The 25392-nt window shown below is 36.1% G+C and overlaps 1 protein-coding gene across 10 annotated transcripts in view; it reads left to right on the top strand.

The window, feature by feature from the left end:
• The window catches only part of TASP1 (taspase 1), a 310802-nt gene that overhangs the window by 36489 nt on the left and 248921 nt on the right, over nucleotides 1-25392 (top strand). For all 10 annotated transcript variants that reach the window (XR_008417792.1, XR_008417793.1, XR_002083857.2 and 7 more), the window contains 2 exons: nucleotides 4052-4172; nucleotides 18924-19008. Coding sequence is in view for 7 of the 10 variants with exons in the window: in XM_053890441.1 (XP_053746416.1) it covers nucleotides 4052-4172; nucleotides 18924-19008 (206 nt within the window). In the remaining 3 variants the exon portion in view is untranslated. The remainder of the gene's footprint in view (nucleotides 1-4051; nucleotides 4173-18923; nucleotides 19009-25392) is intronic.

Below are 25392 nucleotides of genomic sequence, written 5' to 3'. Positions count from 1 at the left end.
TTGGTCTTACCTTAGAACAGAGTTAATTTTCTAGAATGTGAGGTAGAATTGTTCATTTTTATGGCCTTTAGTTATTTTGGAGTAGGCCTTTCATTTATGCAGTGACTCTCAGGAGTGTCAACCTAATTTTTCCACCCCTGGGCCTTTTTTTCTTTTCTTTTCCTTTCTTTCCTTTTCTTTTCTTTTCTTTTCTTTTCTTTTCTTTTCTTTTCTTTTCTTTTCTTTTCTTCTTCTTTTTTTTTTTTAATGAAATTTTGGGACTTTGTCCCCATGATTTTTTTTTTTTTAATTGTAAGATTTTTTTATTGTTAGATTTTGTTCCCATATTCTGTGGTGGGAGATTATGTATGATATTGTCTTGACATAACAAGACTAATGGTATATATTTTTAAAAACTGTATTCACAGTATTAGAAAAATAAGGCAGTATTTTTCTTTTAGATTTCAAATACATGAGTGGCTTCTGATTCCAGGCTTTTATGTTCTATGTAGCCTGTTGATGTAAGCTTTTATTTTTTTTCCTTATGATATCTTTTTAAAGATGTAATTCATATACCAAAGAATTCACCATTTTATAGTATACAATTCACTGGTTTTTAGTATATTCATAAAGTTCTGCAGCCGTCACCCTGTCTAATTTTAGTTCATCTGAATCACCCCCAAAAGAAATGCAGGATCTATTAGCTGTCACCCCCCCATTCCCCCTTTCCTAACCCCTGGCAACCACTGATCTTCTTTTTGGATTTGCTTATTCTGGACATTTCATATAAATTGGATCATCCAATATGTTATCATTTGTGACTGGCTTCTTTCACTTAGCATTGTTTTTTAGGTTTATCTACATTTTGCTGTGTATCAGTATTTCATTACTTTTAATTGCTGATTAATACTCCATTGTATAGATATACCATGTTTTACTTATCCACTTTATCAGTTGGTGGATATTTGAGTTTGCAAAAATGCTGGAGTATGAGTATTGAATAAGCTGTTAAGAATATTTGGGCTCAAGTTTTGTGTAGACAATTCATTTCTCTTGGGTATATACCTAGAAGTGGAATTGTTGGGTCAAATGGTAATTTTATGTTTAAGTTTTTGAGGGGCTTCCAGATGTTTTCCAAAGTGGCATTACCATTGTACATTCCCACCAGCAGTGTATAAGGGTTCTAATTTCTTCATATCCTTGCCAGCACATCTGTCTTTGTGATTCTTTTTGATGTTATTGTAAGTGGAATTGTGGGTACGAAGTAGTATTTTATGTGGTTTTGATTTGCCTTTCCTTGATGTTGAGCATTTTTTCATGTGCTTATTGGCCATTTATGTATATTCTTTGGAGAAATGTTCATTCATGTCCTTTTCCCTTTTTAAAATTGTGTTTTTATTTTAGAGTTGTGGGAAGTTTTTATATATCCTGGATACAAATCTCTTAAGGGTAAATGATTTGCATCCCCCCCCCCCCCCAATTCTGTGAGTTTTTTCTACTTTTTTTATTGTGTACTTTAAAGATTTATTTTTAAAAAGAGAGAGAGAGAGTAGGGGAGAGGGCCTTAGGGTGGGGGAGGTGGAGAGAGAGAAAAAGAGAGAGAGAGACACACACACACACACTCCTAAGCAGGCTGCACGCTCAGTGTGGAGCCTGATGCGGGGCTTGATCCCACAGCCCTGGGATCATGACCTGAGTTGAAATCAGGAGACGGATGTTCAACCGACTTAGCCATCCAGGTGCCCCTATTGTGTGCTTTGAAACCCAAAAGTTTTTAATTTTGAAGAAGTCCAACTTATCTAGTTTTTTCTTTGGTTGCTTTTGCTTTTAGTATCATATCTAGGAAACCACTGTCTTATCTGAGACCGTAAACATTTGCTCCAGTGTTTTCTTTGAATGGTTTTATAGTTTTAATCTTTACATTTAGGTCTTTGTTTTACTTGGAGTTAAGTTGTAGATGGTGTGAGATAGCATCAAACTTTCTTCTCTTGAATTGAATATCCAGTTGTCCTAGCTCCACTTATAGAAGACTATCTTTTCTTTATTGCATTTTTCTGGCATCCTTGTTGAATTGACCATAAATGTGAGTCTTCCTTTTTTTTTTTTTTTTAATTAAAAAAAAAATTTTTTTTTAATTTATTTTTGAGAAACAGAGTGAGACAAAGCATGAGCGGGGGAGGGGCAGAGAGAGAAGGAGACACAGAATCTGAAGCAGGCTCCAGGCTCTGATCAAGGGGTCAGCACAGAGCCTGATGCAGGGCTTGAACCCATGAACTGTGAGATCATGACCTGAGCCGAAGCTGGACACTTAACCGATTGAGCCACCCAGGCCCTGTGAGGCTTCTGTCAATCCTATTACATTGATCTATAGGTCTGTCCTTAGCTACATGCTTATATCACATCGTCTTTTTTTTTTTTTTTTTTAAGTAGGTTCCATGTCCAATGTGTGGCTCAAACTCACGACCCTAAGATGGAGAGTCACATGCTGCACTGACTAAGCCAGCCAGACACCCCTATATTACCCCTATATTGCTGTATACCTCTTGATTGCTGTATTTGTGTAGTAAGTTAAAAAAAAAAACTAGAAGTGTGAGCCCTCCAATTTTGTTTTTTCTTTTCAAAGTGGTTTTGGTGGTTCTGCATCCCTTGAAGTTCCCTATGAAGTTTAGGATTAGTTTGTCAATTTCTGCCTGAAAAAAGGCAGCTAGGATTTGATAGGGGAATGTGTTGAAGCAGATCAGTTTTGGAGAATATTGCTCTTAAAGCTATTAAGCCTTCTGACCTATGAACATGGCTGCCTTTCCATTTATTTAGGTCTTCTTTAATTTTTTCTCAACATGTTTTTTAGTTTTCAGTATATAAATCTTATACTTATTTTGTTGAATTTCTTCCTAAGTATTTTATTCTTTTTGATGTTATTGTAAGTGGAATTGTTTTCTGAATTTCATCTTCATATTGTTCATTGCTAACGTGTAGAAATATGATTGATTTTTGTACATTAATCTTGTATCTTGAAATCCTGTTGAACTTATCAGTCCTAATAGTTTTTAGTCAAGTCCTTAGGACTTTTTATTATCTTCAACTAAGAGGTAATTTTACTTTTTCTTTTCCAATTTAGACACTCATTATTTCTTTCTTTTACCTAATTGTTTTGTCCAGAATATCCAGTATAATGGTAAATAGAATTGACAAGAGTGAACTTTGCTATATTATTCCTAATCTTTAGGGAATACACAAATAATTTTTTGTTAGAAAATTCAAACCATATAAATAAAATTTACCATTGATCTTCCAAATCTTTCCTTCTCATCCCTCTCTCCTTGGGGGGCTTAGCCAGCAAAACACGGTGTATTTATCTGTATTTTTATATAATAAAAGCATAGGTTTGCACATGTGTTTTTTAAAAAATATTCAGTTTTTCACCATTAGTTATGATGTTAACTCTGGACTTTTTGTAGATGCCCTTTATCATGTTAAGGAAGTTCCATTCTGTTTCTAGTTGAGTGCTTTTCTCATGAAAGGGTATTGGATTTTATCAAATGCTTTTTCTATGTTTATTGGTATGATCCTGTTTTTTTTTTTTTTTCCCCTTTCTTTATTAACATGGTGTATCACATTAAGTTTCACATATTAAACCAAATTTACTTTTCTGGGATCCCTCTTATTCATGGTGTATGAGACTTCTTTATGTTATGCTGCATTTGGTTTGCTACTATCTTCTTGAGGATACTGTGTCCATATTCTCAAGATATATTCACCTGTAGTTTTCTTTCCTCATTGATGTCTTTGTCTTGTTTTGGAATCAGGGTAGTACTGGTATTGTACAATGAGTTGGGAAGTATTCTTTCCCTTTCTAGTTTTTGGAACAGTTTATAAAGGACTGACATTAAATCTTATTTAAGAATAACTGTATTTTAGGGACATCTGGCTGCCTCAGTCAGAGGAGTATCTACAACTCAGGGTCATGAGTTTGAGCCCCACCCTGGGAGTAGAGATTACTCAAAAAAATAGATAAAAAACTAAAAAAAACCCACAAACTAATGATAGTTTGATTTTTGTTTTTATCTCTTAGGATTCTCCATTTACAAATGCAGGAATGGGATCTAATCTAAATCTCTTGGGTGAAATTGAATGTGATGCCAGCATAATGGATGGAAAATCCTTAAATTTTGGAGCTGTTGGAGCACTGAGTGGTATGTGGACATTATAAGACATTATCTCTATTCTTTAAAGAACTATGAATATTAAGATTTGATGCCTCCTAAAGACTTAGTCAATCCAGTGTTTTCTACCATTCTTGCTAGGAATAGTGTTGAAAATAAATTGTCTTTTCCTTAATTTAAAACATGAAAATCTTCGGTGTGAATAGTTTTAAAGAAAACAGTGACAGCTTATGTTCAACTTTTTGTTAGAGTTTGATCATTCTCCTTCATTCCCTTGAGATTATAGACATGTAACATGTGAGTTAGCATGTTCTATTAATTTTATAATTTTTGAAGTACACAAATAATATATTTCTTGTTAGGAAATTCAAATGATACAAATAAGATTTACCATTGATCTTCCAAATCTTTCTTTCAAATCCCTCTCTCCATGGGGGGCTTAACCAGTAAAATACAGTGCATTTATCTATATTTTTATGTAATAAAAACATAGTTTTGCACATGTGTTTTTTAAAAAATATATGTATATTTGTGTATATGTACATTGTATGTATTTTTTTCTTATACAGGATGTCTCAGATTTTTTCCCACATCAGTACATATAAGATATATCTAATATTTTGCAGTTCTTTTATAAAAGCGAAATATACATGAAATGCACAGATTTTAATTAGAAAGCTGCATGAATGAATGAGTGAATTAAAAATTATTGTCAAGTTAGCTAACATACAGTTTAGTTTTGGCTTTAGGAGTAGATTCCTGTGATTCATCACTTACATACAACACCCAGTGCTCATCCCAGCAAGTGCCCTCCTCAGTGCTCATCACCCATCCCCCCACCTCCTCATCCCCTCAAACCCATCAACACTCAGTTTGTTTTCTGTATTTAAAAGACTCTGTGATTGTGCCTCCCTCTGTTTGTAACTTATTTTCCCTTCCCTTCCTCTGTGGTCTTTTGTTAAGTTTCTCAAATTCCACATATGAGTGAAATCATATGATATCTGTCTTTCTCTGACTTATTTCACTTAGCATAATACCCTCCAGTTCCATCCACGTTGTTGCAGTGACAAGAGCTCATTCTTTTTCATCAATCAGTAGTATTCCATTGTGTGTGTGTGTGTGTGTGTGTGTGTATACATATATCTACACAACATCTTTTTAATCCATTCATCAGTTGATGGACATATGGGTTCTTTCCATGATTTGGCTATTGTTAGCGCTGCTGTAGCAGGATTCTCGCATAGAGAGTCACGACACCGAGGCTTTTCTTTCCAGGAAGCAACTTTATCAGTGCCGGCATGGCTCAGTTGGGTTCGTACCTGAAGAACTGAACTCTCAACGCCACGTGGCATAGTTTTTTTTATGTATTTTCTACTTCTTTGTCTCCCATATATGGTAACACACAAACATGCAGTCTGATTAAGTGATCTCATGATACAAGGTCATGAGGAATGTCACATATGCATATAACCAGGTTGTCTTGAAGTTTGTTTTTTTTTTTCATAGGGAAGGAAACATTGGGGTGCATGTGCCCCTTGGAGTCAGCATTTTTGTATCCTTTGGATAAATTCCTAGTAGTGTAATTGCTGAGTCATAGGGTAGTTCTATTTTTAATTTTTTGAGGAACACTGTTTTCCAGAGTGGCTGTACCAGTTTGCACTCCCATCAACAGTGCAAGAGAGTTTCCCTTTCTCCATGTCCTTGCCAACATCTGTTGTTTCCTGAGTTGTTACTTTTAGCCACTCTGACCCATGTGAGGTGGTATCTCAGTGTGTTTTTTTTTTAATTTTTTTTTTGAATGTTTCATTTATTTTTGAGACAGAGAGAGACAGAGTGTGAGCAAGGGAGGGGCAGAGAGAGAGCAAGACAGAGAATCCGAAGCAGGCTCCAGGCTCCGAGTGGTCGGCACAGAGCCCAACTCAGGGCTCGAACTCACAAATGCGAGATCATGACCTGAGCCCAAGTCGGACGCTTAACCGACTGAGCCACCCAGGCGCCCCTCAGTGTGATTTTTGATTTGTATTTCCCTAATGATGAGTGATGTTGAGTATCTTTTCATGTATCTGTTTACCATCCGTACATCTTTGGAAAAATGTCTATTCATGTCTTCTGCCCGTTCCTTCACTGGGTTGTTTTACGGGTGTTGAGTTTGATAAGTTCTTTGTTGATTTTTGACAGTAACCCTTTATCTGATATGTCATTTGCAAATATTTTCTCCCATTCCATCGGCTTCCTTTTAGTTTTGTTGATTGTTTCCTTTGTTGTAGCTGCATGATTTTTTAAATGTACATAGCCATGTAAACCATTACCCAGATCAAGATGTAAAACACTTCCATGTCAAAATACAAAACATTTCTATAATCCCAGAGGGATTCTTTATGCCTTTTTCTTGTCCATACCTCTCATACTCTGCTCCTACCTTCCCTCCTTATCCTCTTCTCTCCTAATTGTGACTTTAAGCACTGTAGATTAATTTGCCTCTTACTAAAATTTACATAATGAATCATACACCTTTGTGTCTATTTTTTGTTTGTTTTTTTTTGTTTTTGTTTTTGTTTTTTTTTGCTTAACACTATGCCTATGAGATTAACCCATGTTTTGTGTCCTAGTAATTTTTTCTTTTTATTACTTAGTAGTATTTTATTGCGTGAATATATAATAACTTATTTATTCTCCTTCCCGTGATAATTTGAACTGTAAAGAATAAAGCTCCAATGAATATTCTTGTACATGCCTTTTGATAGACATGTGTACTTAATTCTCTTGGGTATTACCCTAAGATTTGGAGTAAATAAGTTTAGGTGCATAATATGCTTTGCTTTAATAGTTACTGTTAGACAGTTTTCCAAGGTAGTTTTTACAGTCTCTACTCCCGCCAGCAGTGTATGAGCATTTTGGTTACTCTACATCCAGGCCAACATTTAGTATTGCTATTCTTTTTAAATTTCATCTGTTTTGATATCGGTGCAATGACGTTATTGTTTTGATTTGAATTTCCCTGGTGACTAACAATACTGAGAACCTTTTGATATACTTACTGGCCTTTTAGATATTCTTGTTGCATAGTGTGTGTTCAAATGTCTTTTGCATATTTTGTATTGGATTATCTCTTTTTATTGATTTGTTCAAGTATTTTATATATTTTAGATACACATCCTTTGTCTGATACCTGTATTATGAATATCTCCTCCCAGTCTGTGGATCACCTTTTCATTCTTTAAATGCTATCTTTTGATGAACTGAAGTTTTAAATTCTAATGTTTACATTACTAATCTTTTATGGTTATTTAAAAAAATATTTTATTTAAGAAATCTTTGTCTACCCAAAGTTCTGAAGATCATCTCCATTGTTTTCTTTCTTCTATTTTTTTTTTTTAAGTGAGCTCTACACCCCAAGGTGGGGCTTGAACTCATGACCCCGAGATTAAGAGTTGCGTGCTTCACCAACTGAGCCCGCTACGCATCCTCATTAGTTCTGTTGTTTTTTACTCTTCACGTTTAGCTCTCTTATCAAGCTCAGGTTAATTTTAGTGTATGTGAAATAGGAGCTGACATTAATTTTTTTCTACTTACGGATATCCAAATGGTTCATTGCCATTGTCAATAGAAAGGACAGTGCTTTCCTCACACAGCTGTGTTGGTAAATCAGGTGACTGACTATGCATGCAATGGCTTGTTTCTGTACCCTTGATCTATTCTATTGTCCTATTTATTGCCAGTGCCATACTGTTTTGATTACTGTAGCTTTATATTCTTTATATCTAGTAATATATTTATATATTCTTCATATCTGGTAGTATGAGACTTCCAACTTCCTTTTTTTCTTTTTTTTTATTTGTTTAAAGATTATATTGGCTATTGTAGGTCTTTGGCCATTTTCGTAAAAATTAAAAAAAAATTTAATGTTTATTATTTTGAGAGAGAGGGAGACACAGAGTGTGAGCAGGGGAGGGGCAGAGAGAGAGGGAGACACAGGGTCTGAAACAGGGTCTAGGCTCTGAGCTATCAGCCCAGAGCCTAATGTGGGGCTCGGACTCACAGACCTCGGGATTGTGACCTGAGCTGAAGTCGAACACTTAACCTACTGAGCCACCCAGGCACTCCATTTTCGTAAAAATTTTAAATCAACTTGTCAACGTCCACAATAAAACCTTGCTGGAATTTTGATTGGTATTGCATTGAAAGTATGGAACATTTGTGGAGAACTGATGTCTTAGCAGTATTGAGTATTCCATCCCACAAACATAGAATATGTATTTTTACATAAATATTGCTCATTTTTTCTCAGCAATGTTTTATTTTCAGTATAAATTCCATGTATATATTTTATTAGGTTTATTCTAGATACTTAGTTTTTTGATGCTATTATAAAGTACGTATATTTTAAATATTGATATCTAATTGTTTTATTGTATTTAGAAATACAATTGAGTTTTGTATATTGGCTTTGAATTCACTGTCCTTGATAAATTCACTTACTAATTTGAAAAAGTTTGAAAAAATAAGTTCCCATGAAATTTTATATACATAATTACCTATGACTCATGTAATTTTGCTTTTTTCTTTCCAATATATATGTAAACTTTTTATTTTTTTCTTACATTATTATACTGGCTGTGACATCCAGTGCAATGCTGAATATAAGTGGTGATAATGTATATCCTTGCTTGATTCTTGATCTTAGAGATCAGGATCATTCTGTGTGCTCTGCTAGCTTTTGGATTGTTATAGATACTCTTTATCAGATTGAAGAAGTTCCTTTTTAATCTTAGTTTGCCAATAGTTTTTATTATAAATGGATATTGAAAATTATCATTAAGGGCTTTTCTGTATCTATTGAGAGGAAGGTTTTCCCCCCTTATATTGTTAAATATGATGAAATTTGTGATTGATTTTTGAATATTCCCTTCATGGCATAAAATCTTGGTTGTGTTTTAATCTTTTTATATTCTGCTGGATTCAAGTTGTTGATGTTTAATATTTTGACATCTATGTTCATGTATATGTAAAAATTGGTTTCAATTTTCCTTTCTTGTAATATTATTTTAAGGTTTTAGAATCATGTTATGGCTGGCCTCATAAAATGAATTGAAGATTTTTTTTCACTCCCTTTGATAGAGTTTATGCATGATTGGAATGATTTCTTCTGAGAATTTATTAGTTATTCTAAGTTAGTGGAGTTTTCTTTGAAGGGAGTTTTAAAAAATGGGATTCAATTTCTTTAATAGTTATAAGATTATATTTTCTTTTTCTTGTGTGTGTTTTCAAGGAATTTGTCTTTTTCATATGAGTTGTCAATTGTATTTGCCTAAAGACTTTATTAGTTTTCTTTTTGAGTTCTAGTTTAATTTCACTGTGGCCAGAGAACATCTTCTGTATGATTCCAGTCCCTTGAAACGTTTTGAGACTTGCTCTATGGCCCAGTTTATGGTGTGTTTTGATAAACACTCCACGTGAACTTTATTTTTTTAATAAAGTTTATTTATTTATTTTGAAAGAGAGAAAGAGAGTGGGTAGGGGCAGAGAGAGAATCCCAAGTAGGCCCTGTGCTATTAGCGCAGAGCCCAATGCAGGGCTTGAACACACAAACTGTGAGATCATGACCTGAGCCAAAACCAAGAGTCAGACGCTTAACCGACTGAGCTACCCAGGAGCCCCATTCCGTGTGAACTTTAGAAGAGTATGTATTTTGTAGTTGTTAGGTGTGTGTTCTGTATGTGTCAACTAGGTCAATTTGGTTATTCACTTCTTCCAATCTTCTATATCCTTTCTGATTCGTGTGGTAGGTAAGAAAGGGTATATCAATTAATTTTAATTTTAATTTCTTTTATTATGATATTTTATTGGGATTTAATGAAATTTCATATATTAAAAGCCATTAGCGTTTCTTTGTGAACTGACTGTTCCATATCTCTTGTGGTTTGCCTTTTAACTTTATTTATAATGTGCTTTATTATATTGGAATTTAAAATTTTTATTTATCAAGGTTTTACTTGTTCTTTTGTGGCTTTTGTGTTTTGCATTTCTTTTTTTTTTATTTAATTTATTATTTATTTATTTATTTATTTATTTATTTATTTAATATATGAAATTTACTGTCAAATTGGTTTCCATACAACACCCAGTGCTCATCCCAAAAGGTGCCCTTCTCAATACCCATCACCCACCCTACCCTCCCTCCCACCCCCCATCAACCCTCAGTTTGTTCTCAGTTTTTAACAGTCTCTTATGCTTTGGCTCTCTCCCACTCTAACCTCTTTTTTTTTTTTTTTCCTTCCCCTCCCCCATGGGTTTCTGTTAGGTTTCTCAGGATCCACATAAGAGTGAAACCATATGGTATCTGTCTTTCTCTGTATGGCTTATTTCACTTAGCATCACACTCTCCAGTTCCATCCACGTTGCTACAAAAGGCCATATTTCATTTTTTCTCATTGCCATGTAGTATTCCATTGTGTATATAAACCACAATTTCTTTATCCATTCATCAGTTGATGGACATTTAGGCTCTTTCCATAATTTGGCTATTGTTGAGAGTGCTGCTATAAACATTGGGGTACAAGTGCCCCTATGCATCAGTACTCCTGTATCCCTTGGATAAATTCCTAGCAGTGCTATTGCTGGGTCATAGGGTAGGTCTATTTTTAATTTTCTGAGGAACTTCCACACTGCTTTCCAGAGCGGCTGCACCAATTTGCATTCCCACCAACAGTGCAAGAGGGTTCCCGTTTCTCCACATCCTCTCTAGCATCTACAGTCTCCTGATTTGTTCATTTTGGCCACTCTGACTGGCGTGAGGTGATATCTGAGTGTGGTTTTGATTTGTATTTCCCTGATAAGGAGCGACGTTGAGCATCTTTTCATGTGCCTGTTGGCCATCCGGATGTCTTCTTTAGAGAAGTGTCTATTCATGTTTTCTGCCCATTTCTTCACTGGGTTATTTGTTTTTCGGGTGTGGAGTTTGGTGAGCTTTTTATAGATTTTGGATACTAGCCCTTTGTCCGATATGTCATTTGCAAATATCTTTTCCCATTCCGTTGGTTGCCTTTTAGTTTTGTTGGTTGTTTCCTTTGCTGTGCAGAAGCTTTTTATCTTCATAAGGTCCCATTAATTCACTTTTGCTTTTAGTTCCCTTGCCTTTGGGGATGTGTCAAGTAAGAAATTGCTATGAATGAGGTCTAGAGGTCTTTTCCTGCTTTCTCCTCTAGGGTTTTGATGGTTTCCTGTCTCACATTTAGGTCCTTTATCCATTTTGAGTTTATTTTTGTGAATGGTGTGAGAAAGTGGTCTAGTTTCAACCTTCTGCATGTTGCTGTCCAGTTCTCCCAGCACCATTTGTTAAAGAGACTGTCTTTTTTCCATTGGATGTTCTTTCCTGCTTTGTCAAAGATGAGTTGGCCATACGTTTGTGGGTCTAGTTCTGGGGTTTCTATTCTATTCCATTGGTCTATGTGTCTGTTTTTATGCCAATACCATGCTGTCTTGATGATGACAGCTTTGTAGTAGAGGCTAAAGTCTGGGATTGTGATGCCTCCTGCTTTGGTCTTCTTCTTCAAAATTACTTTGGCTATTCGGGGCCTTTTGTGTTTCCATATGAATTTTAGGATTGCTTGTTCTAGTTTCGAGAAGAATGCTGGTGCAATTTTGATTGGGATTGCATTGAATGTGTAGATAGCTTTGGGTAGTATTGACATTTTGACAATATTTATTCTTCCAATCCATGAGCAGGGAATGTCTTTCCATTTCTTTATATCTTCTTCAATTACCTTCGTAAGCTTTCTATAGTTTTCAGCATACAGATCTTTTACATCTTTGGTTAGATTTATTCCTAGGTATTGTATGCTTCTTTGTGCAATTGTGAATGGGATCAGTTTCTTTATTTGTCTTTCTGTTGCTTCATTGTTAGTGTATAAGAATGCAACTGATTTCTGTACATTGATTTTGTATCCTGCAACTTTGCTGAATTCATGTATCAGTTCTAGCAGACTTTTGGTGGAGTCCATCGGATTTCCCATGTATAATATCATGTCATCTGCAAAAAGCGAAAGCTTGACTTCATCTTTGCCAATTTTGATGCCTTTGATTTCCTTTTGTTGTCTGATTGCTGATGCTAGAACTTCCAACACTATGTTAAACAACAGCGATGAGAGTGGGCATCCCTGTCGTGTTCCTGATCTCAGGGAAAAAGCTCTCAGTTTTTCCCCATTGAGGATGATGTTAGCTGTGGGCTTTTCATAAATGGCTTTTATGATCTTTAAGTATGTTCCTTCTATCCCGACTTTCTCAAGGGTTTTTATTAAGAAAGGGTGCTGGATTTTGTCAAAGGCCTTTTCTGCATCAATTGACAGGATCATATGGTTCTTCTCTTTTTTTTTTTGTTAATGTGATGTATCACGTTGATTGATTTGTGAATGTTGAACCAGCCCTGCATCCCAGGAATGAATCCCACTTGATCATGGAGAATAATTCTTTTTATATGCTGTTGAATTCGATTTGCTAGTATCTTATTGAGAATTTTTGCATCCATATTCATCAGGGATATTGGCCTGTAGTTCTCTTTTATTACTGGGTCTCTGTCTGGTTTAGGAATCAAAGTAATACTGGCTTCATAGAATGAGTCTGGAAGTTTTCCTTCCCTTTCTATTTCTTGGAATAGCTTGAGAAGGATAGGTATTATCTCTACTTTAAACGTCTGGTAGAACTCCCCTGGGAAACCATCTGGTCCTGGACTCTTATTTGTTGGGAGATTTTTGATAACCGATTCAATTTCTTCGCTGGTTATGGGTCTGTTCAAGCTTTCTATTTCCTCCTGATTGAGTTTTGGAAGAGTGTGGGTGTTTAGAAATTTGTCCATTTCTTCCAGGTTGTCCAATTTGCTGGCATATAATTTTTCATAGTATTCCCTGATAATTGTTTGTATCTCTGAGGGATTGGTTGTAATCATTCCATTTTCATTCATGATTTTATCTATTTGGGTCATCTCCCTTTTCTTTTTGAGAAGCCTGGCTAGAGGTTTGTCAATTTTGTTTATTTTTTCGAAAAACCAACTCTTGGTTTCGTTGATCTGCTCTACAGTTTTTTTAGATTCTATATTGTTTATTTCTGCTCTGATCTTTATTATTTCTCTTCTTCTGCTGGGTTTAGGCTGCCTTTGCTGTTCTGCTTCTGTTTCCTTTAGGTGTGCTGTTAGATTTTGTATTTGGGATTTTTCTTGTTTCTTGAGATAGGCCTGGATTGCAATGTATTTTCCTCTCAGGACTGCCTTCGCTGTGTCCCAAAGCGTTTGGATTGTTGTATTTTCATTTTCGTTTGTTTCCATATATTTTTTAATTTCTTCTCTAATTGCCTGGTTGACCCACTCATTCGTTAGTAGGGTGTTCTTTAACCTCCATGCTTTTGGAGGTTTTCCAGACTTTTTCCTGTGGTTGATTTCAAGCTTCATAGCATTGTGGTCTGAAAGTATGCATGGTATAATTTCAGTTCTTGTAAACTTATGAAGGGCTGTTTTGTGACCCAGTATATGATCTATCTTGGAGAATGTTCCATGTGCACTCGAGAAGAAAGTATATTCTGTTGCTTTGGGATGCAGAGTTCTAAATATATCTGTCAAGTCCATCTGATCCAATGTATCATTCAGGGCCCTTGTTTCTTTATTGACCGTGTGTCTAGATGATCTATCCATTTCTGTAAGTGGGGTGTTAAAGTCCCCTGCAATTACCACATTCTTATCAATAAGGTTGCTTATGTTTATGAGTAATTGTTTTATATATTTGGGGGCTCCGGTATTCGGCGCATAGACATTTATAATTGTTAGCTCTTCCTGATGGATAGACCCTGTGATTATTATATAATGCCCTTCTTCATCTCTTGTTACAGCCTTTAATTTAAAGTCTAGTTTGTCTGATATAAGTATGGCTACTCCAGCTTTCTTTTGGCTTCCAGGAGCATGATAAATAGTTCTCCATCCCCTCACTCTCAATCTAAAGGTGTCCTCAGATCTAAAATGAGTCTCTTGTAGACAGCAAATAGATGGGTCTTGTTTTTTTATCCATTCTGATACCCTATGTCTTTTGGTTGGCACATTTAATCCATTTACATTCAGTGTTATTATAGAAAGATACGGGTTTAGAGTCATTGTGATGTCTGTATGTTTTATGCTTGTAGTGATGTCTCTGGTACTTTGTCTCACAGGATCCCCCTTAGGATCTCTTGTAGGGCTGGTTTCGTGGTGACAAATTCCTTCAGTTTTTGTTTGTTTGGGAAGACCTTCATCTCTCCTTCTATTCTAAATGACAGACTTGCTGGATAAAGGATTCTCGGCTGCATATTTTTTCTGTTTAGCACACTGTAGATATCGTGCCAATCCTTTCTGGCCTGCCAAGTTTCAAAAGAGAGATCAGTCACGAGTCTTATAGGTCTCCCTTTATATGTGAGGGCACGTTTATCCCTAGCTGCTTTCAGAATTTTCTCTTTATCCTTGTATTTTGCCAGTTTCACTATGATATGTCGTGCAGAAGATCGATTCAAGTTACGTCTGAAAGGAGTTCTCTGTGCCTCTTGGATTTCAATGCCTTTTTCCTTCCCCAGTTCAGGGAAGTTCTCAGCTATAATTTCTTCAAGTACCCCTTCAGCACCTTTCCCTCTCTCTTCCTCCTCTGGGATACCAATTATGCGTATATTATTTCTTTTTAGTGTATCACTTAGTTCTCTAATTTTCCCCTCATACTCCTGGATTTTTTTATCTCTCTTTCTCTCAGCTTCCTTTTTTTCCATAACTTTATCTTCTAGTTCACCTATTCTCTCCTCTGCCTCTTCAATCCGAGCTGTCGTCGTTTCCATTTTGTTTTGCATTTCGTTTAAAGCGCTTTTCAGCTCCTCGTGACTGTTCCTTAGTCCCTTGATCTCTGTAGCAAGAGATTCTCTGCTGTCCTCTATACTGTTTTCAAGCCCAGTGATTAATTTTATGACTATTATTCTAAATTCACTTTCTGTTATATTATTTAAATCCTTTTTGATCAGTTCATTAGCTGTTGTTCTTTCCTGGAGATTCTTCTGAGGGGAATTCTTCCGTTTGGTCATTTTGGATAGTCCCTGGAGTGGTGAGGACCTGCAGGGCACTTCCCCTGTGCTGTGGTGTATAACTGGAGTTGGTGGGCGGGGCCGCAGTCTGACCTGATGTCTGCCCCCAGCCCACCGCTGGGGCCACAGTCAGACTGGTGTGTGCCTTCTCTTCCCCTCTCCTAGGGGCAGGATTCACTGTGGCGTGGCCTGGCCCGCCTGGGCTACTTGCACACTGCCAGGCTTGTGGTGCTGGGGATCTGGCGTATTAGCTGTGGTGGGTAGGCAAGGTGCACGGGGGCAGGAGGGGCAGGCTTAGCTCGCTTCTCCTTAGGTGATCCACTTCAGGAGGGGCCCTGTGGCAGCAGGAGGGAGTCAGATCCGCTGCCGGAGGTTTGGCTCCGCAGAAGCACAGAGTTGGGTGTTTGAGCGGAGCGAGAAAGTTCCCTGGCAGGAACTGTTTCTCTTTGGGATTTTGGCTGGGGGATGGGCGGGGGGGATGGCGCTGGCGAGCGCCTTTGTTCCTCGCCAAGCTGAGCTCTGTCGTCCGGGGGGGCTCAGCAGCTCTCCCTCCCTTTGTCCTCCAGCCTTCCTGCTTTCTGAGCAGAGCTGTTAACTTATGACCTCCCAGACTCTAAGTCGGGCTTGCTGTCGGAACACAGTCCGTCAGGCCCCTCCGCTTTTGCCTGCCAGACTCGGGGGCTCTGCTTGGCCGGCGAGCCGCCCCTCCGCCCTGGCTCCCTCCTGCCAGTCCGTGGAGCGCGCACCGCCTCGCCGCCCTTCCTACCCTCTTCCGTGGGCCTCTGGTCTGCGCTTGGCTATGGAGACTCCGTTCTGCTGATTCTTTAATATCAAGACCCTGCCAGTCGGTGGTCGGGAAACCACGTGGAGCAGTCCCTGCCTGTGTTTTGCATTTCTTAAGGTTTCCCTTATAATTATAAGTACAGTTAATCTATATTTTCTTCTAATACACTTATAATTTATTTTTCATTTACTTCTTTAAGAAATAACCAACAAATTGTCCCTATACAATTTGTTGAATGATAATAACAATAACAACTACCATTTATTGGGTGATTGTTGCATACTATGCATTGTTCTCCAGTAGCTTACGTATACTTAGTCACTTAGTTCTCACAATTACCTTTTGACGTCAGTACTTTTATCCCCATTTCACAGATAAGGAAACTGAAATACAAAAGAGGTTTAGTAATTTGTCCAAGGTTGCTGTATCAGTCTGGGTCTAACTAGGAGATAAACCACACAGTAGATAAAATAGGAGAAGTTTAATATAAAGGATGATTAAACAGTGATAGGAGAGTAACTATATAAAGATGGAATGAAAACTCAAAATGTGTTCTAGGGCAGAGGGAGAATACCCAAGTAAGGATAGACTTGAAAGGAGATTCAGACATCAGTAAAGAAGGTATGGGTGCAGCTCACTGTGGGGCAGAGTAGTTGTTGGGTTACCCAGGCTACAGTCACTGTGAGACCAGGAACGATCCTGTGGGGCACATGTGAGCTCAAGCTGGTGGGCAGATACACAGGGGTCAGGAAACTATGGGAACTGAACCTCTGTTGCACAGGATAAAGATTGGGCTTTTGGCTCACGAGGCAGTGTTCCCCATAGGACAGTTTGCTGTTTGTGCTTGTGAGGCTGAGAAGGTGTGTGACTTGAGCTGGGCACAGTCCTGTTCTTTCTGGGGCTGTCAGCTATGCTGTTGTAGTTTGAATCAGGAGCTGGGGAGAACATGTGGTGGCCAAATGCTGGAGAAAGCTGCACTCTGCAGGCCCTTAGCACTGGGGAATACCATGTGGGCCAAATAGTGAAGAAGAACTGACATTCTGCAAGCCTGGCTAATAAGGCACTGTTCCTTCTGCAGTATGTCTCCAGTGCCCTCTACTGATAAAGTTACCGGTGTGCCAGCTGGCAAAGGGAACACATTTAAAGGGTTCATATCTATTTCCACAGGTCAGGCAATGAAGGGAGAATCTGTAGCTGAGAAGTAATAGATTGATAGCCAGTACAGTTATAAAACAGTCTGACTCCCATCACTCTGTGTTCTTTCTACCTCTCACATAGAGTCTATCTTTTCATACTCATTTGAACTACTGTCTGTGTCATGGATTAAATGTCCAAATGAATGTGTGTCTGTGTCTGAATAGTAGCTTTATTCTATTCAATTGATGTATTTGTTTGTTTGTACCCAAATCACACTCTCTTAATTAAGAATAGATTTTAGTAAGAAATGGTATCTTGTAGGGTAAATATCTCTTCATTTTTTCCCAAAGTGTTCTCTTCCTGATGAGTTTAAGAGTCAGCTTGTCATACATCATAGAAATCCTTTTGAAGTTTTGATGGAGAATTTGTTGATTTGAATTTATAACTTGATTTGACAATTATTAAAGTGTTAACAATATTGAATCATCATATACAGAGATGTAAACTTTTTTTTAATGTTTTTTTATTTAATTTTGAGAGACAGAGCAAGCACGAGTCAGGGAGGGACAGAGAGAGAGAGGGGGAAAGAGAATCCCAAGCAGGCTCCGTGCTGTCAGCACAGAGCCTGATGCTGGGCTCAAACTTAAGAACCATGAGATCATGATCTGAGCTGAAATCAAGAGCTGGACGCTTAACTGACTGAGCCACCCAGGCACCTGTGCAGAGATATAGTTTAAGAGCTAGCACATGTTTTTGTTGTTTAGCTAAATGATTTTGTTTTGAGGCAATATAGTGACTTTAATTTGAGTTTTTATAGTCTCTTCATATCCCACTATTGATTTTTTTCTTTTTTTGGCATTAATGATATCCTGAGAGGCATCCATTGATTAGTGGTTAAGGGTATGGTCTCTGGCATTAGCTGCTTCTGTTAAAATCTTAACACTGTGATCTTGGTTGGGTAACTTAACCCTCTGTGCAAATATTTCCTCAGTAATCAGGTTTCGTAAGTATACTTATATGATAGAGTTGAGAGATCAGTGAAATAACCTGATACATTTAAGGGTTTGGCAGTGAGCCTAGCATATATTAGATACTGAGTTACTTTGCTATCACTATCTTTGGTCATCATCACATTGTCATATTTGTCATTGTCATTGTCATCATGGCACCGTTTTTCACACTAACACTTGCTGTCCTATCATCCCTTCCATATATACATCCTCTTCTCACTTTTCTTCACATTCTGTTTTCTGTTCTGAAAACAATCTGAACCATATTTTAGGTTACCAACCTGTATATACTTGACCTCTTTTCCCCACTCTTACCTAATTTGTAGGATATTCTCTTTATTCTATCTCTCCTGTAGGTGAGATTTAAAATTTTTGGCCATTAATTCCTCCTCCTATGTTTGTAATCATGTTTATGCTTTAGAGGAAATTCAATTTTTGGTAGTAGATGCTACACTTTCATTACTTTTTTTATTCTGTTCTGAAATCTAACAAGGAACCTAATTTAAGTATATATTTCAAATTCAGTCTTTGCTGCTGTAGCACATGACAAAACTGAGAATGTATGTTTTATATTCTTTTCTTGCATCTACTAGGTATTCATATGTTTGTTGATTTTATCCTTATTGTTCATGATAATTGAGGGTTTTCATTAGTATGTATATAAGAAGAGTTTTCTAAGATATTTTAAAGTTGTTTTATTGAAACACCACAAAACTGAGTGGGAAACTTGAAGGCATTTTTCTGACTCCATTTTCTGCCAATTTTATTTTATAGGAATCAAGAACCCAGTTTCAGTTGCAAACAGACTCTTGTGTGAAGGGCAGAAGGGCAAGCTCTCGGCTGGCCGAATTCCTCCCTGGTAACAGCTTTGTTCTGCCTGACTTTCCCTGGGTCTTTGGTCTTTGGTGCATGCGGTGTTTGAAGGCTATTTTTATCCACAGAAGGCTGATGCTATTGGTTACACACCAGCAGTAGCTTGCTTTTGAGAGGAAGACACACTTTGTTCTGTAATCTTGGAACATTTTGTACACTTGATAGAGCTTCAGATGGAATAGAATATTACAGATTAAAGCAGAAAAGAAATCAGAGTTAATTTTTGGTTTTGTAGTTGATTACAGAGATGTTTTTGCTGTTACTAAGTGCACAGTTGGGTCTTTTATTATGAAACTTTAAAAATTCAGAGTCCAAACTGATTTTAATTTTGAGATGATCTTAGACTAAAAGTACTTAATTTTTCTCTTCTGGAGAAACACACTGTGATGTTAAGATTAGTAAGATTACATCTTTTCTCCAACATTAACATACAGTTTTCATTAAAAAAAACTTTGAACTTTTGAAGTATTTATAAATGTAGAATGAACATGGTGAAAAGCCCTCATGAACCTGATACCTGGCTCCAATAATTACATTGTTTTGCCCTTCATCTATTTCATTCATCTTTCTTTTTCCTTTTTGTAGTATTTTAGTTTTTTATTTAAAGAATTTTTTAAAGTTTGTTTGTTTGTTTGTTTATTTATTTATTTATTTATTTATTTATTTATTTATTTATTTTAAGCAATCTCTACACCCAACATGGGGCTTGAAATCATGACCCCAAGATCAAGAGTCATATCCTCCTCTGACTTAGCCAGCCAGGTGCCCCTTTCCTATAGTATTTTAAAGCAAATCCTTGACATCATATTTTTTACCCTTAAATAATTGTAAACTTCTCTGTTTGCAAAACAATCACTATCCTATTAGTATGCCTAATAATGGTAACAAATATGCTTCAATGCCATTGCATACTCAGTATATCTTCTGCATGCCTGGGTGTGTAGGTTATATTAATGTGTGTGTTGAAAATTGTGATATTACTGTACCACTTTATTTGACTGTTATAATTTGAAATCATAGAAAATAAATTGACATAGTTTTGAAAAATCTTGAAACTTTTTACGCAAATATACTCAAGTAATCCTTTTAATCATATACTTCTCAGGTGTGTTTAATTGTGATGCTAGGAAGGTCAATTATAAAAATTTTCAGAGAAATATAATTTTTAATATTTGTGTCTTCAACAAAACAAGGATAAGGAGAAGCAGATGTGAAATTTTGAGATTGTTTATAATATGTCTGGTTGATACCAGTAAGTTTACTTTTATAAATCTGAAAGTAGGAAAAATGTTTAGAAAATTCTTAGACTTTTCTCATAATTTGTATTAAAACCATGCTATTTTTTTAACTGGTATGAAGTCCACTAACCCAAAATTTACTAAGTTTTCTTTAATACATACACAGAGTCCTACTGGATGGGACTTATTTTGGGGGAAGTAGTAGATGTAAAGAGATTATCTCTGGATTCATATTCTCCTCAATGTTGATTTAAAATGTTCTGTTTTCTTTCACCCATATCTGCTACTGTACGTAAATTAGCATAATTAATTCTAAACCAATTAGAAGACACATGTAGGGAGGAAACAACAATAAAGTTGTTTTAGTTGACAAGAAAAATAGCATAAACCTTGTGACAAGTATTTTACAGTTCATCTGCAAATCATCATAATCCCATTCCCCACACTACTCCTGGCATTTATCAAGTTGATTCTTAAGTTTATATGGAGGAACAAGTGTACAACCATAGATAGCCAAGACATTTTGAAACAGACCAAAGAGTTGGACTTATCTAAAAGCTATTCTGATACCTCATAGTATTATCATAATTAAAACAGGAAACAGATTGACAGAGGTATAGGGATATATATAGAAAAAATCAGTAGGACTGAACTGGGAGTCCAGAAGCAGACCAAGTATGGAATTAAGTTTAGTCTCTCCTAAATGTCATCTCAAAGTATTGTGGGGGAAAAAAGGATGGCATATTAAATAAATTGTGTTGGGACAATTGGCTACCTAGTGGATAAAAGTTAATTTAAATTCCTCTGTCATACCATTCAAAAAAATAAAATTCAAACATGAGGTTAAAAAAAGCTTAGTATAAAATTTTTTTAAGAAAAAAATGAGAGATTATGTTTATGACTACAGGGTAACAAAGACCTTATTAAGATTAAAAATTAAGGCTAAAATATGGAAATATGACAAGTGAAAATGTCTAGCGTTATACAACTGAAGGCACTATGATCTGAATTAAAAGACATTATGGCCTTTGGAACTGAGGACAATTATTTGCAGTGTAAGTAGCAAAAAAAAAAAATAGTAACCATGTTTAAGAACTATGAAATATTAAGACAAAGATAGCCTCAACTTTAAAAATTGGTAAGCAGTACAAATAGGCAGCTTATAGAGAATAAAATATTAATGGTATAAAAGTGCCCAACGATAATCAGGGAATTGTGAATTAAAATGATAAGATGGCATTTTCATGTTATTTAAAGTAGCAAAATTAATAAAGACGAATGTTATCCAGTGTTGTTGAGGTTATGGAAAAACAGGTTCTTTGTTCTACTAGTGGTGGGAACATAGATTGATATGGCCAGCTGAGGGACATTTTGTTATTATTTATTAATGTAAAAAATTGAAAATGCACATGCTATGTGCTCCAGCAATTCTGTCCTGGGATAGAACACCTTCACATGTACACAGGAGGGCTTCTATAGCACAAGAAGCATACAGCAACACTGCTTCTGGTGTATAAAATGTAAACAATCTAAATGTCCATCAATGGCTAAATAGACTGTTTTCTAGTCATATTTTGAATAATCTGCAGTATTGAAAGGGAGAAACATTTATATATAGTAAAAATGGATAGATCTCTATATTGTAAACAAATCAAATTGCTGTATGATATATTCAGTTTAACTTATGTTTTCTTAAAAAAATACAAAATAATGTGATGTTTATAAATAAGAATACCTGTTTCCTACCATCCAGTTTGGGAAATAAAATATTACAGAGTGATTTGAAGCTTCCTAGATGGATCCCTTTCTAATAGCATCCTTATCCTTCCCATTGTCCCACACCCTTACCCTGATTTTGCCTCTGCTCCTGCTCCTATGTAACAGTTGTCTTGAATTTAAGCTTCTCTTATTCCCATGTATTCCTTCATAATATTGCAACATAAACGGGGCTCTAATTTTTTAAGGCTACATATATATGTACATAGATGTACAAAGAAGGTCTGCAAAGGAGGTTACCAAAGTCACTGTGATTACCTCTGGGAAAAGAGGAAGGGAGGGAACAAGATGAAGCAATTGTCAAAGGGTACATGTGCAATATTTTTATATTTTACAAAGATAAAATATGTGGGAAAAAGTGATGGCTTTTATGGTATAGTGATGCTATACTTGTCTGGAACTAGTTGTCTTATTTTATCATGTATATAGTTCTTCAGCTTTGTTCTTTGTTTTCAGAATTGTTTTGACCATTTCAGGCATATTGCATTTCCGTATGAATTTTAGAATTAAGCTGCCAGTTTCTATAAATACCCTGCTCGAATTTTGATTAGGATTGCAACATATTCATTTATTAAAGTCTTCCTTAGCCTCTCTGAACAGTTTTATAGTTTTCAGTGTACAGGTCTTGCAAAGCTTTTATCGAATTTATACTTCAGTATTTCATCCTTTTTGATACCATGATAAATTATATAAATAATAAATGTTACTTTCCAATTATTCCTTGCCAATATAGAAATATGATTGATTTTATTACATGGATATTCTTTCCAGAGAATTTGCTAAATTCATTTGTTCGGTAGTACTATTTTTATAGATTTGATAAGATTTTCTATATAGATAGTAATGTCTTCTGAGAATAAAGATTGTTTTACTTCTTCCTTGTTTTTCTAATCTGGGTTACTTTAATTTCCTTTTCTTTATTATAGTGGCTGGGACCTCCAATGCAATGTGGCATAGAAATGTGAGAGTGGGGGAAACAAAAGAAATGTGAGAGTGGGCATCTGTGCCTTGTTTGTGATCTTAGGGTAGAAGTGTTTGGTCTTTTACCCTTAAGTATGGTGGTTACTGTAGGTTTGTCATAGATGTTCTTTATTATGCTGAGAAAGTTCTCTTCTTGGTGTTCTAAGAGTTTTTAATAGGAATGGGTGTTGTACTTCTTCAAATGCTTTTCTGCATCTATTAAGATGGTCTTACAATTTTTCTTACTTGGTGAGTTAGTGATTGGTTGATTTTCAACTGTTAACAATGCATTCCTGGGATAAATTCCACTTGGTCATACTGTGTTATCCTTTTGATATATTGTTGGACCCAATTTGCTAAGATTTTGTAAAGAATTTTTATAATATATGAGATACATTGGTCCATTGTTTTTTTCTCTTGTTTTTGGATTGGGTTTATTTTGTTTCTTGGATATATAGGGATACATACTTTATCAAATTTGGAAAATTTTTGGCTATTATTTCCTCAGATATTTTTTCTGACTCCTCTTTCATCCTTCAGGACTCCAGTTGCATGTGCATTTGAGCTCTTGTGGCCCTGCAGGTCACTGATAATTTATTTACTTTTTCCATTCATTTTTCTCCTTGTTTCATGTTGAATAACTTCCATTGCTGTTTTCAAGTTCACTAGTTATCTTTCTATAATATCTAATCGCTTGTTAATCCCATCTACATTGTTGTTCATCTCTGACTTTGTAACATCTCCAGAAGTTTGATTTGCAGCTTTAGAAAGTGTCTTCCATGTATCTACTTAACATGTTTAATCTTTCCTGTAGCTTCTTGAACATATGAATAGAGTTATAGTAACTTATAATATCTTTGTTTACTAATTTGCTATCATCTGTCATTTCTGAGTTGTTTTCAGTTGAATGATTTCTTTCATTGTAGGTTGCATTTCCTTGCTTATTTGCATGCTTGGTAATTTTTTATTGCATTTGAGGCATTGTGAATTTTACTATATTTGGTGCTGGATATTTTTATATTTTAATAAATATTCTTGAGTTTTATTCTAGGATATAGTTATTTAAAGACAGGTTCATCCTTTCAGGTCTTACCTTATACTTTGTTACATGTGACTAGAGAAGCATTTCGCCTTGAGCTAATTTTATTTTGCTATTGGGGCAAAACTCTTCTGAGTACTATAACAGATGTACCTAGAATGAGGTTTCTTACTTTGACTGATGGGAGCAGGAGCTGTTCCTGGCCTTTGTGAACTTGGGGCTTGTTTGCTCTAAAATTTTTGTGGTAGTCTTTCCCGCACTTTGGGTGGTTTCTTATTACACATACACTCATCTCTACTTAGCTGAAGACTAGAGGGGACTCTGTAGATGTCCGAGTCCTTTTCTGTGCAGCTCTCTCCTCTCTGGTATTCTTCCCTGTGAACTCTGGCTGTCTGGGCTTCTTTGGATGCCCAGCTCTTTCTCTTCAACTGAGAGACTGCTGGGCTTTGCCTGAATTCTTCCTGGGCCATGGCCTGGAAACTCTCTAGGCCGTAAGCTGGGTCAGTCATAGGGTTTACCTTGTTTGTTTCCTTTCTCTCAAGATCACTGCCCTTATGTTGCCTACTAATGTCTGAAAACTATCATTTCCTGTATTTCTGATTTTTAAAATAATTTCTTCAGATAAGGGTGTAAATTTGTTCTCTGTTATGCCATCTTGTCCAGGAGCAGAAATCTCTCTCTCTCTCATGTTCCTGGAAGTTCACCGCACACCTCTAGTAATTGAGAAAAAACCAAATTCTTTTGGCGTCCTAAGTCAACAAAACCAACTTTATCATGTTTTTAATTTGAGTTTATTTTCATATGACCCTAATAAGTCTAGTTATCTAATTAGTGTAATAATAATAGCTAACATTTATTGCATTTGTACACTATTTCAGGCAGTGTTTTATGTGGTTTGCATGTATTGACTCATAAAAATTATACAGTGATTTATGAGGGTAAGACATTTTGCAGATAATGAAACTGGGTCCCATACTTGACCACTGTTAGGCTATTAGGAATTTATGGAATCCTTCCATATCACATTAGAAGCAGCAGATTAGAAGTAAGGGTAGAATAGAATCCTTTTATAATAATGAGAAGTTACTGTTTATACTCATGTAGTTATTTATTCATTTTTCAATTCACTCAGCAAATATTTATTGTTCATTTTCTCTATGCCAGGCATAGAGGTACAAAAACTATAAAAAGCAGACGGAAGACTTAGAAATCATGGTCCTCTGGTGTCATCTGTCACCACTCTATGGGGATAGCAAGACATTATATATAATGAATGTTTTTTTAGGAAGTCTTTAAATAAAAAGTTCATTGGGGCGCCTGGTAGTTCAGTTGGTTGAGCGCCCAACTTCAGCTTGGG

Source organism: Panthera pardus, unplaced genomic scaffold, assembly GCF_024362965.1.
Source record: "Panthera pardus isolate Hobbes unplaced genomic scaffold, ASM2436296v1 HiC_scaffold_25, whole genome shotgun sequence".
Lineage (NCBI taxonomy): Eukaryota > Metazoa > Chordata > Mammalia > Carnivora > Felidae > Panthera > Panthera pardus.
This window is presented reverse-complemented; position numbering and strand designations above follow the sequence as displayed.